A 13,477-nucleotide genomic window follows, 5' to 3' on the forward strand; every position below is an offset into this window, starting at 1 on the left:
GTTCTCTTGTTTTAGACAGAATCACATATGCATCATATACAATTTTGTACAGGAAAGCTGGATATACAATTTATTTGCTCTATTAGCAATTTGGGGAGAAAACGATAACATTGATATGGAGATGTATCTCCATAAACTGCATATTTTTATCCAGAAGAGGACTCTGTTGTAATATTTTTCTATGTGACTAGAGTGGTACCAGCCGTACCCCACTGTGCGGAGTTGTAAGTCTTTTGTATAGGGTTGCTGCAGCTTTAATGAAGAAGGCTTTTATTTGGAAATTTGGTTTTAGATAGCGATGTTGGGTCCAGCCTGACATGCTAATGGTTATAGGTTTCCTCTGTAATGGCACAAGAGAGCAAAAACATAGTTTAAGACCTCCTGGGTGAGCAACTATCATTTGGCGAGCTATTAAGCTTCTGTCTGTTCTCAGTGCGTATCTTACACTTTTTTTTTTAACAAGACTTTACGTTCTCAGGGTTATATCTAGCAAGGCACCACAGGATTTTACCGCTGTAGAGTTCTGGTGGTTTTTATGTGCTACAGTGTTCTAAATCTGAAAGGTCAGTATTTTTTTCCCATACTTCTATCTACATGTTTTGAGTGTTTTTATTTAAATCTCTACATGTAATTCTAAGGTAAATGTACGAGCTACTCTACCCAGAGGCAACATTAGTATATTAACAAACCTCCTGTGATTAAGTCCTCCTTTCTGTGGGGCCGCAGTAATAAAAAGGGAGTGTTGTCTAACCTCAGCCATCAATATTATGCATAAAATAGCAGGAGTACCAAACTTATAGGTAATTAGTACTTTTCACAAATTAACTACAAAAAAAACAAAAACCATCCTATAAATAAAATGATTTTCTTTTCTTATTTTTCCATAATAATAGACAGATTCCCTCATAAAAAATCTCATAATAGAGAAATTAAAGAAACCTAAGTCTCAATATTCAGCTACATCTGTTAGATGCAAATTTTTACCACTTTTCTGTTAACTATTTTCTTTAAAACTGGCTGTATAAAGATACTGTGATACAATGTAAGCTGTACAGAATTCCAGCCATTTTGGCTTCAAATTTTTGTTTGAAAGAATCCTATAAACCAGTCATTTTATGATGGCATAATGAACGATTTTATATATATATATATATATATAATATAGTATTATCCCACCCACTCTAGTGTTTGTATTGTGGTGTACATAAAATATATAAAGAATGCACACCAAAATACAAACACTAAATTGGGTGGGATAATACAATTTTTACTTGAAAATCTTGGTCAGATTCTTGCCTTAATTTTATTTTCTTGTTAGACTTGATTACACATTTCTACCATTATCCAGGATGGGTCAAAATTCAGACTAGGATTTGACAGGTAATGTTAGTAGTTACATATTTTAGTCTTGTGAGATTCATCATGGGTAATTCATCAACTCATAATTTCTGACGAAGCGCTTTTTCATTTAAATGGCTTCATCAATAAACAAAACTGGCATTTCTAGCGTACAGAAAATCCACAGATAATTCATCAGCGACAATTGTACCCTAGCAAATTCACTGTATAGTGTGGGGTGACCCCACAGGAAGTTATTGAGGAGAAATTCAAATACTAGAGCTACCTATATAAACTAATTTTCTAAACAATGCAATAGAAATAGCCTGACTTTGCGAGCTCATTTAATAGAGGTCATCTTCCGTACTTAGTTAAACAAATCTTCTTACGTTAAGCATTCATTGTATGTAATACCATTGAAATTGGTTCATTAATGAAAAAAAGTTATTGACTCCTCAAACCCTACTCTGAATATTGACCCACCCTGTATTCCGACTAATTATACACTTCATTGTAAATCGATAACACTCCATTAGCGAAGTTTTTCTCAGATTCTAGCCTACTTCACTGTGCAGTCCTTTATTTTTTTTAAACTCATAATATGGGAATTCAGCCCATGCGAATTGTTATACAGCATTTACATTAAAATGAAGTGTGTGCAGTAAAACAAATAAAATAAAAAAATAGACAATATAGCAAACATATTCAGTGTATTTCATTATGAGAAATATTAAACAACGCTAAAATGTTAAAATAAAATTAAAAATAAAATATACATATAAACATAGTTCAAATATAACTTGAATTATTTCTGTAGAACCTTGTACATAAAGGACAGTTGCGTTATACTTGAGCCTGATAATTCAACATATCTGCTTTTTAGATCATTTATTGCCAGTAGCAGGTGGTTTCAGTTATGCTAAGTCTTAGGATATATATTAGCTGGAATGATTATAGGTTTCCTGCTAGTCAAACTAGTCTTGCAGTGTAAAATACGTGTCTCCTCCTGTGATAAAACCTTTGCTAATCCATATTCTAATCATTAAAATGATGCCTTAGAAGGAGTTTTGAAAAACTCTGTATCTTTAGGACAACAGGGAATTTGGCAAAATGCTTTTCATTGTATTATAACAACCTGACCTTCTCTTCTGTTACAAGCACCAAAAATAGTAACTTCGTTAAATCATTTATTATTTAATATACAGTGTTAAATTTCAGAAAACAAATCTGTAGCTTGGGAAATCTCTGGAGAACACAATAGTTTGCTAAAATACGAACGTCCTCCGTCTCTTGAAAAAAAAAAAAAAAAATAAGATTATCTGTGGATTAATGTGTCACCAGGTACTCCATACCCAGAAATAAAAGACACAGAATTTTGTAGAGTCCCGGGATCTAACTCTCAATCAGACCTTATTAGAATGAATCTATATTCTTTACGCTATGACCTGCACAGTAGATTAAATAACATGCAAATTAGTTGGATATTTACATGCCACTTCTTTCTCTATTTGTACTGTATTCTGTATACCTCCCGAGCGTCTCAGAATTATGGAATTATGTGGTTTTAAGTTACAGTACAATATCCAAAACATGAATAAGGCATGCCCAACTTTCAATAGGGTTGGATAAACATACAGTAAACCCAAAAGATTACCTTCAATTTTTTACGGATTTACATGTCGGCAATTCTTATACTGGTTACTTGTGTTTCAATGCCGTGATAGGGATGAAATAGTGCATTCAGAAGAGATGCATTGGGGGGGTGATATTCCTAAAGAAAAGTACTGACAAAGTATATAGATGCTATAGTGAGCTTTAGTCCAATGTAACAGGCAATTTAAGTTTGCAACTTTCAATAAAAAGAACCGATATATTATTTACAATAAACTGTACACAGCTGCAATTCGGATTTTCTTCGTAAGCGGCTACTTGTTTGAAAAGCTGTTATATTAGAATATCGAGGTGAGGGGGGCTGCAAACAAAGATGGGTTACTATGGGAATCTGTCATCAGCCAGTAAATTATAGCAGCAGGACTAGATTTATATACATAATATGTGTGTGAATGCTCACTTGGGTCATTGTTTAATTGAAAACCAATGTAAATAGTGAGCTATATGATCCCTTTTTACGTTGCAGTGTTTACAACACAGTACAAAGATGCATGTAAACTGGATTTTTTTTTGTTGCATTTCTTTTTTTTTTTGCAAATGTCATTCAGTTTCTGCCCACTTGGAAATTAAAGCACTAATGAGTGCCTATTTCATACATATATATATATAAGTTAGATGGCAGAGGTGATTTTAGTTCCTCGAGGCCTCCTCAGAGCCCCGCTCATGCTGTAAGTTGTAGAAACAGTTCTGGCACACACGCACTGGGGAGGAGATTTTCAGTCGTTTGATTTCTGACTGGAATCGGCTGCACCTAATAGGATTAAAGAGCGACAGTTTTAATAACACACGGCCTGCAAATATTTTTTTCCAAAAACTAATAGCTTAAGAGATTAAAAAAATACTTATTTAATTTATTAAATAAATTTTATGTCTACATGATATCAGTTCATTGTGGGGGGCTTTCCACTTATATCAACACATTTTTCAAGAGCTACTTTTTGGAACAAATAAAATAAAATAAATACGTTCAATAAATATAAAAAAAACAAAAAACAAACTGTCTCAATGATGGGAGGTCTGACCAAGATTATCTCAATGTATAACAATATTTTAATGTACAGGCAACATATGAAGGGCAAGTGCTTACTTCTGGCAAAAAAGTTGACCACAATTTCTGCAGTGGTGACGCCTCTCCGTCAGGGAAAACCGAACACCACATCCGGAACAACTGTCCATACCTTCATCCTTCACCCAGTGATCAGCTGCAGATCTCCCAGGCTGATCACTTACTGACCAGCTAAACACCCTCCCTCTGCTGTCTCCAACTAATATTCTGCTGTGATCTCTGAAAGAAATAAAAAAATAAATGGATACAGATCATATTCTACCAACTCAAATGAAAAAGAATAAAGAGAATAGTCGAAAAATATTAGAGTTAAAAAAAAAAATATATATATATATATCTTCTGACATGCAAATACACAGGAACACAGACTATTCTCTAGTGATGCAAAGTAAATGTTAGTGTCCCATTTATTTTTCCGTGAGACTCACTTGGAGATTCCCAAGGCAGTAATTTCAGCGGGATGGGCATTATCTTTTCGATCAAATGCTGTGTGCATAGTAAGCTTGCTTCTGAATACCAATTGTCGTTCCCATCTGTAGCCTAAAAGACAAGAGGAAATATTGTAATGCTGCAATGTTAGGTTTGTTTTGCTTAGGTATCCTTTGATGAGCAAAAACTTTTTCCATTCATCAAACCCTTTGTACCTCCAACCCCATGTAAAATAAAAATAAATGAATAAATAATCAATAGAATACATTCTCAGACAGTAAATTAAGTTGTTTTTATTCATCAACGGCACAATATATGCTTTTGATATAGTCATGCTAGCAGGTGCCGAATACATGGAACCAAAAAACTATAACCAATCTGGCTGATAACACATGTACACTAGATAAGGCAACAACTACCAAGGCTGTTAAAGGAATACATCAAGTACCAAAAACACTACAGCTTCTCTTTGTGGAGAAGACTAGATGTAGTGGATTATGCGCCAGTGGCTGTAGTGGCTATGGTATTCTTTTAAAGTGAAACTGCAGTCTCCAAATGCACCTTTCAGAAATATATCAAAATTACAAATCCGCTTAGTAACAAGCAAACAGCCAGGAGGGTTTTCTGAGAGAAAGAATTTCATAGAGAAACCTCATTTTCAATTATTCTCTAGGACTACTAATGTTGGTGGTTCACGGCAAGTACCATGTGTCCTAATGCTTCTCTGAAAGAAACATCTTATAGGACAAAAGTCATCACTATGGATGACTGCAGTGAGGAGACTCTCTTGATGCTAGAAGGTGAGTTTACTAGCTTTCTAATCACTTATAATTCCGAAATGGAAGAGCAGTAATCTAAACAGATTTACAAACACTGCAATACAAAATTAAATATAAAACTCTATGCAAATTAGATAGTTATTTTTAAAATCATTTTTGAGTGTCCCTTTAAGTTACTACCACATGGAAAGATAAAATACCCCATCTTGAATATGTGGTGCAATTGTGGGTATTTTTTTTATTGACATAATAAATAAAGGAAATGGTAGATTTGTGCTATAGAGAATGGCTAAGAAAAAAAAAATTTATTTACATTACGAAAAAGTGAAGAATTAAAGGATTGCATTATGGCAAGAGTAAGAAGTTATTGCACCATGAATATAATGTAGATACGTGTAGATATTGGATATATAACAACTGCTCAGTGTTCATCATGTTTCAAATCACAAGAAGTAGACAACTGAGCAAGTCATTGCTCAGATATCACTCTTCACACCACTTTATCATATCGGACAGTGTTGTACAGCGCTCTATCCACAGGTTATCTGTATCCATCACAAAACAATGTGCATATTACAAAACTGCAAAGACAGGGACATAAATAAGTCAGATACTTTCTGTATTAAGCATTTTAATTCTGTATGTTCTATATTAGCATGAACACTGTTATACACTCCTGACTATAGCAGATTAATGACTGCAATTCACCAAAGTTTCTAAAAGCACTAAATACCCTTAGCGATCTGTAAACAGCAACAGTGTGGGAGGTACCTAAAACAACTCTATTGACCTATGAATCAATTCAAAAAGTCTTATATAAATGAAAAGTGATGCCCCTTACCTGATTTCAATTTGTTATAATGCCGTAACTCTGATTGGCTTGGCTGTGCACCACTCTGGACTTGTGGGAACTGCACTTTACCCTGACCCTCCGAATAGTTCACAAAGACAAAGCCATCTTTTTCATCCAAACTCAACTGGTCTGACCAGCGCTTGGAGTCTTCTAAGCCATTGTCTGCTGACCACGCGGATAAGCCAGCCCTGGCAGAGGATGCTCTTGGCCTATGGCTGACACTGCTAAGTTGGTGCTGGCTGTCCCTTGTCCTAGTGTCCTGGCTGGCACTTTGATCCTCCACATCAGAGTCGCTACTGTCATCATCCTGGGCTTCATGTCCTGTGATTATAAAAAGGAAAGATTACATGTTGCATGAACTGCTGTTACTGGACTGGGCTGCACAAACAACACAACAGCTTCCTTCTGACACTGAAAGCTGCCTACATGACTGGAATAGAAGTTCTCAAATTAGTACCCAGCACCACGAACAGGTCTCATTTTGAGGACATTTAGGTACTGATTTCCTATTCACAGAGCCTGTTCAAGCAGGACTTGTGGTGGCAATAAAGGAGAGGTTTGTGAAGCCAGTATAAGAGAACACAGCATGTTTTCTGCCCATATGTTAACATTCGGATCACAGCAAGCTAATATAAACAATACCTAGGTGGGTTTCTGTGCAGTCTTCTGGCATCTCAATGGTATCAGCAGGAGCTGGTGCTGGGGTTTCTGGCACTTGTAAAAACTCCATCCTCCAGAACTGTGTAAAACAAACATGACAAAACATTAAATCATTCTAATGTCTCCAAAAAAGAAAGCATATTTTATTGGTACTCCGGTATGGTCAGGTGTACTGCACAGCAACAGCAGCATTCTACAGCAATGATTCCCAAACATTACTTGCAACCTTTGCTTTGACTAATACTGCTCAATGTATTTAAAGCACTTTTTAGTACAAAGATTCCATCATTGGTCCATGAGTGCCAATCATTTATTCATTTTCAGTTGTAGCTGAAAAAGATGATAATGCCTTATTATAAAGTATCTGCCTATACCCAGCACACAATAATGTTCACCGTTGATCAGTGTCATGTTTTATTTATCTCTCTGTAGAGCAATCCACTTACACGGACAACTCCATCTGAATGCCCTGTAACAAACACGTTCTGAGTGTCCCACTCGTTCATTTCAGACAGACAGCAGCACAGGATCTGCTGACTTCTTCCAGTAAACGTGTTCACACTGACAATTGGATTCCCATTTATACTCCACACATGGATATACGTGCCAGCACACGACACAATATCACCCTGAGGACAGAAAAAGGCACACATTAACTAGATGCCACATACCCGCTAAAAAGAATATACTTTCATGCAAAGTTCCTTTTTTTTCCCACGTACAGGTGACTGTATACTAGTGATCATCTTTGCTACAGTATAAAATTACTACTACTTGTAATCATCTATGTTACAGCCTTTAGTACAGCGATAAGATTAGAAACCCAACGGTCGGTTACCTCTAAAAAAAAAAAAAAAACCTGTGTCTCCAAGTAAATTTCCCCATCAGTGACATATGGTTGAATTGCAGAGCAAATTATTTGAAACATTATGTATGCAGAAGGTATAACATGTAGTTCATCAAGATGTAAAATATATATACAATATTTTTATAGTTGTGTGATATTCGTCAATTTGGGGCTCCAAAATTTACTGCTAAATCTAAATTCTACCACTTCCCACTCCTTGCTAAATATCAGAATATGTATCACTTTGCACTAAACTGAAAACATTTATCCAATTACAATTTTTACAAACTTACACAAGATGATTTTATTACCACTTACCGTTAACTCATTGATGCAGAGAGCGGACACTGGGGCTCGGTGTCCTCGCAGCTGCGTCACAAATGAGAGCTTGTTCAGGTCCCAGATAATGCAGGTTCGGTCGCGTGACCCACTCACTACGATGTGATAGGCAAGTGATGCAGTCAAACATGTCACTGTGTCTGTATGTCCAATCAAAGCCTGTAAAGATAAGTGTAGGGAAAGAACATTGGACAATGTGACACTGTAAATTAGGGACAGAAAAAATATGCAGTTTTCTCTTTGAAACCTCTATGACATTTGGGAGAAGGAATAGCATCCCATAACACATTCCTGAGATACGTAAACAGTAGGTTTGTCTTCAAGTCATAATTCATTTTACCGTATCTTTTTATTTGTTTTATCTTTTTATTATAAAAACCTAAAGTTAAATCGAAGCATGGCAAGACTTGTAGTTCATTTTAAGATACAATTAGACTAAAACGTTAATAAGTATGCATGCAATAGAAGTATTGAATGGACGAAATTAAAGCCCTGTGTCTGACATTTACACAAACATGTTTATGCCAATATAGATGGGATTGACAAAACGGTTAACATTCTGCTAATACCAAAAACAAACACAAAATATATACATATATTTTAACACCTCAATATGGTAAAACAAAAGCAAAAAAAATATAATTAAAACCAAGTAAATTCTAAACTGATTGCATTGTCTTTATTGCAAACTATAATGGACATCATTGGAAATTAACATAAAAGCTGTAAAAGAATTTCAGTAAAAATTCTGAAGAATAGCAACACAGCTGCAAGATCTTACTTATCTGGAGGAATGGACTGTAGTGCCACCAGTATGCTTATAACAAGAGTTCTTCCTCTCTATTTCAGATGACCCAAACAATCCAATTACTCAAGTTGTATAACTGAAAATGGTTCACAAACTCAGCCAGGTTTATCGTCGTGATTGCAGATTCAGAATCCTACAACTTGACTACTCCACACCCCACCCGGCAATGAAGTTCAACCAGCTTTTGGCCACTGACCAACAAAGATACTATTTTATACAATACATGGGCCTTCTTTTTAATATTCTGACCCAGAAATCTATAGTCCATGAAGAAGACTCTTTGTACCTGGGCTACGGATGGCCCTTTAGAGATAGCTTCCTGTGTACACACCAGCAATGTAAAACAATCTGTGAATACAATGGCTTCCATTGAGTTTGTGGAAAGTAATGACAGCATTCAAAGCACGGGGCCCTGTATGAAAAACTCATACCAAAGGCTGGGTTGACTGAGTTTTGAATCTAAATCTCTCCCTATGACAGTTGAGAGCTGGGTGTTCTGGTCTGGGGAGTCTATCCTTATTGGAGAATCCATCCTTGTTCTGTCCAAAAGGTAAGGCCATTTAATTCTGACCAAAATCTGAACATCACAACTGTCCCTTCTCCTCTCTAAATCCCATTATTGTAAAATGTAATCTCTGAACCAGATTCCCTGGCTTGTTTATTTGTTAAAATACTGTGATTCAAGCTACATATTCATTGATCTACAATAAGGGAGGTTCCTTATGTACCTGTTTCAGTGTCAGAGACTTGGCTTTTTCTTTTGATAGTCCCACTTCCCAAACACAAACCACCGTACTTGTTCCTCCTGTGATAGCCAGTTTAGGGTTTGGGCAAATAGCACATAAAATCTGCCCCCATTCAGATAAACACTCATATACAACAACAGCCTGCAAAAGAAAAATAAATGTTAGTTGTAAGCAGACCAGTTGATCCATTATTATCGTTATGAGGCACAAATATTAACACGATCTTACATGTCAGAAGTTCAAAAATGAATTTACAAACCTTGTCAGATTCATATGTTCCTAGCCTGCAGCTGAGGTCTGCATATCCCCAGGCAAATGTCTTGTTCCAGGCAGGTGGTATTAGAACCTTATTTTGTTCTACAGCCAGAATACCTTTATCTGTACAAACAATCTGACCCACGGGTTCCTTCAGTTCTTAAAAGAAAAACAATTTAAAAAACGTAAAAATGTATAATGTAGTATAGTAGTAATTAGCCAGTCTCTAAATCCTGCACATAAAAATCAAACTGTTCATAAGAACATATTAAATCATTTCAACTCAAATACGCCATTACAGATAAAGTTCAATTAACATATCCAAATAATCTCAACTAGAAAGGCCAGGTGTGAAGTGGCAAACAAAATGCAAATAAAAATAAACACAGCACTTCTAAAACAAGCTCTGAGGTTAGATTGTGAGGTAGGGTCCTCTTCATATACTGTCCCCATATGCCATACGTGTTCAGTTAGAATTAAATGATTGTCTTGTTTACCTATTGCAAAGTGTTGCGGAATATGTTGGCGATATATAAATGAATGTAATTGTGTGATCAGCAGGGCACTATTCAATAGAATGAAATATTAAGTTCTATTTTGGATTGATTTACCAAGTAACTTTTTTTACTTATTAAAAACACTCCCAACAGCATGACCACCATGTGCTGTAGTATTTATAGTGCCATGAGTTTCTTGGCACCTACCCACTATAACTAGTCAAAAAGTTTGACTTTTTACCTGGTGACTACAGTCTGTCTCCACTACAACCATCAGAGAGCTAGACATTCAGTGTCTGAGCTAAGCCCGGTGGTGCAAGGCTTAGCTCAGAATAGCAATAGGTAATGAAAGCACCTAAAAAGGAGCATTTACCTGCATTTAGCTGCATAGAGATGGGGGGGGGGGGGGGGGGGGTATGGAAATCGGTGCCTGCTGGACCCCAGATGTGAATTAAATTATTCTATAATGGTGTGACTACTTACACTAAGGGCAGCGGTTGAAAAACCTCTAGCGAAGTCATTAGACAGCCAGAACAAGAGTTCTGGGCAGGCTAATGTCAATCTTATACATATTGGTTGATTGACGTCAGCAAGCAAAGTTTGCTGGCACAAGACAATGCCAACCATGTCTTCCTGACATCCGTCCTCCTCCAGTGATTACACCCATGGAGTATCGGGCTGCAGGGAGAACTTAGTCCAGCGCTGGAATGAATTTGAGCTTTAGCTACATCTTTTTTTTATTTTTTATTATTTATCAATATTGTTTTTGTTTACTGTATAAGAGGATATAAGCGACTTCTACAATCATATCAACTTTCATACCTTTGACAGGAACTAGTGAAGGTCTTAGATTGTCCAAATGATGGAAAAATATTTTGTCACATGCAGATCCAATAGCCATAGATACTGATGTCATATCTCCATTGATCCTACTTCTGACACGCTTTGGAGGGTGAGGTTTTTTAAATAACTATACAATAAACAAAAATATCAATGGTGAATATTAGTAACGTTACACCAGCTTCATGCTTATCAAAAATATATAAGTAAATAAACCATGTCAATTATTATCTACATTTAACATAAAAAATAGAAAATGTAAACTTTGTACCTGGTACCATATAAGTTTTACCTGTTTGGGTATTTGCCCAAAATTGTTAATAAAGCCTATGGTGGCAGTCTCTTTTAGTGGGTCATTAATGTTGTAGATGTCCACTTGTCCCTCGTAGAAGAGATGATGGAAGACATTGACAGCTTCTACTGCTGCTGGACCCTGCTGCTTGTACCCAAAGATGAGATCAATCCACTCATGCAGATGAGAACTAACATAGTCACATTCCAGGGCCTACATGAACAAAGACAGGTACAGTGAGTACACCTATAGTAAAACTCAACACAATCATTGATACCCCTTTTCCATGGGACAATTATAATATATCTTTCAGAAGACAATGGTAATAAACAAAGTCTCTAAGTATGTTACAAGGAATATTAACTGAATTATAATAGATAATATAGACATGACAGATATTCATGTCTATATTAAGCATTTTAAAATTAAGTTTAAAAAAAACGATCCAGTGATTTCTTTCTCCCTTACCTCTCTGTGCACCCGAATAAATTCTCTTGGGTCTCCTTTAGCCCACGGAGGCAGTAAGACATCTCCTAGCTTTGTTCCATTTTGTTTGCAGCCTATAAAGTAAACAAAAAAATGCTGTAATTTGTCCTTCATATTCAGACAATTTGATCTTTTAATTTTTTTGGGGCTTCACAAAGAAACACAGGCTGATAAAATTGCAGAGACTGATTTTTTTAAATTACTTTTTGTATATTATAGTTACATACTTGATCAAAAGCCTGATCCAGAACTAAATGTCATCAGTGACTAAACAGTGAACGTGTTTTACATGGACACAATCAGGTCAAATTACGAAGTAGTGTAAAATAGTCACGTTGTTGTTGAATTTATTATACTCTAAAGTCAGTTTAAGATAAGTGATATTTACGATCACGTGTGGCAGGAGTGTTCCAGATCCCAGCCAGCAGATCTATTTCCCCTGGCATGAATGCCAAGAAAATAGAATGAAACCAAGGAAATGGCATGCGTAAGCCTGTAATTTTTATAGCTGCAAACTAACTGCAAACACGGTGTTCTATAGGCAAGTGTTATATAAAATCCATAAATAAATGTAAAAATTATAAAATAAAAGTGTGGATCCCTGGACCCCAAAAATAGAGTAGGGGCCGATCGAGCGATCCCCTATTCCATCCTTTACCCCATGTGCAGCGGTGTGAAGGATAATCAATAGGGCCAAGGAGCTGTTTAGTCTCAAATCCTTAAAGGTACCCCTGCAAGGTAGACATGGATTCCCAAAGCCCTAGCTGTTCCATCCAAATATGTCTCTATCTACCCTTTCACATGTATAGTAGTGAAGCCATACATGTTGCAAAAAAAAAGGGGGAAAAAAACAAACAATTGAATGACTCCAAAAAGGTAAAATAACAAAATAAATAAAAAATCATAACCCAACAAAACTTAATAAAAAAAAAATTACAAAATATCAATGTGAACCTCTGTCCACTAATAAAGGCCTTCCTACACTGTAAATGCACACCCAGTAGGCTGTATTTCAGTGCACCTGGTGACAACTTATTATTATTATTGCCTGATTTCTGTAGACATAGCATTTACATTAGAAAAAAAAAGAGCGTTTTGCTCTTGAAACTGCAACTCCATTTAGTTTCTATTAATTCCGATGGTGCGCAAGCATTAAAGGAACACTATAGTCACCTAAATTACTTTAGCTAAATAAAGCAGTTTTAGTGTATAGATCATTCCCCTGCAATTTCACTGTTCAATTCACTGTCATTTAGGAGTTAAATCCCTTTGTTTCTGTTTATGCAGCCCTAGCCACACCTCCCCTGGCTATGATTGACAGAGCCTGCATGAAAAAAAAACTGGTTTCACTTTCAAACAAACAGATGAAATTTACCTTAAATAATTGTCTCTCAATCTCTAAATTGAACGTTCATCACATACAGGAGGCTCTTGCAGGGTCTAGCAAGCTATTAACATAGCAGGGGATAAGAAAATCTTAATTAAACAGAACCTTGCAATAAAGAAAGCCTAAATAGGGCTCTCTTTACAGGAAGTGTTTATGGAAGGCTGTGCAAGTCACATGCAGGGAG

The 13,477-nt window shown here is 36.1% G+C and overlaps 1 protein-coding gene across 4 annotated transcripts in view; it reads right to left on the reverse strand.

The window, feature by feature from the left end:
- Positions 1-3,527: 3,527 nt before the first annotated feature.
- The window catches only part of WDFY3 (WD repeat and FYVE domain containing 3), a 297,453-nt gene continuing 287,503 nt past the window's right edge, over positions 3,528-13,477 (reverse strand). For all 4 annotated transcript variants that reach the window (XM_063458757.1, XM_063458760.1, XM_063458758.1 and 1 more), the window contains 12 exons: positions 11,889-11,980; positions 11,421-11,633; positions 11,111-11,258; positions 9,796-9,950; positions 9,519-9,677; positions 7,962-8,141; positions 7,243-7,425; positions 6,779-6,875; positions 6,125-6,457; positions 4,504-4,615; positions 4,097-4,294; positions 3,528-3,760 (listed from right to left, as the gene is read on the reverse strand). In XM_063458757.1, the coding sequence (XP_063314827.1) occupies positions 3,640-3,760; positions 4,097-4,294; positions 4,504-4,615; positions 6,125-6,457; positions 6,779-6,875; positions 7,243-7,425; positions 7,962-8,141; positions 9,519-9,677; positions 9,796-9,950; positions 11,111-11,258; positions 11,421-11,633; positions 11,889-11,980 (1,991 nt within the window). In that variant the 3' untranslated portion in view covers positions 3,528-3,639. The remainder of the gene's footprint in view (positions 3,761-4,096; positions 4,295-4,503; positions 4,616-6,124; positions 6,458-6,778; positions 6,876-7,242; positions 7,426-7,961; positions 8,142-9,518; positions 9,678-9,795; positions 9,951-11,110; positions 11,259-11,420; positions 11,634-11,888; positions 11,981-13,477) is intronic.

This window comes from Pelobates fuscus, chromosome 6 (genome assembly GCF_036172605.1).
Source record: "Pelobates fuscus isolate aPelFus1 chromosome 6, aPelFus1.pri, whole genome shotgun sequence".
NCBI classification, from domain to species: domain Eukaryota; kingdom Metazoa; phylum Chordata; class Amphibia; order Anura; family Pelobatidae; genus Pelobates; species Pelobates fuscus.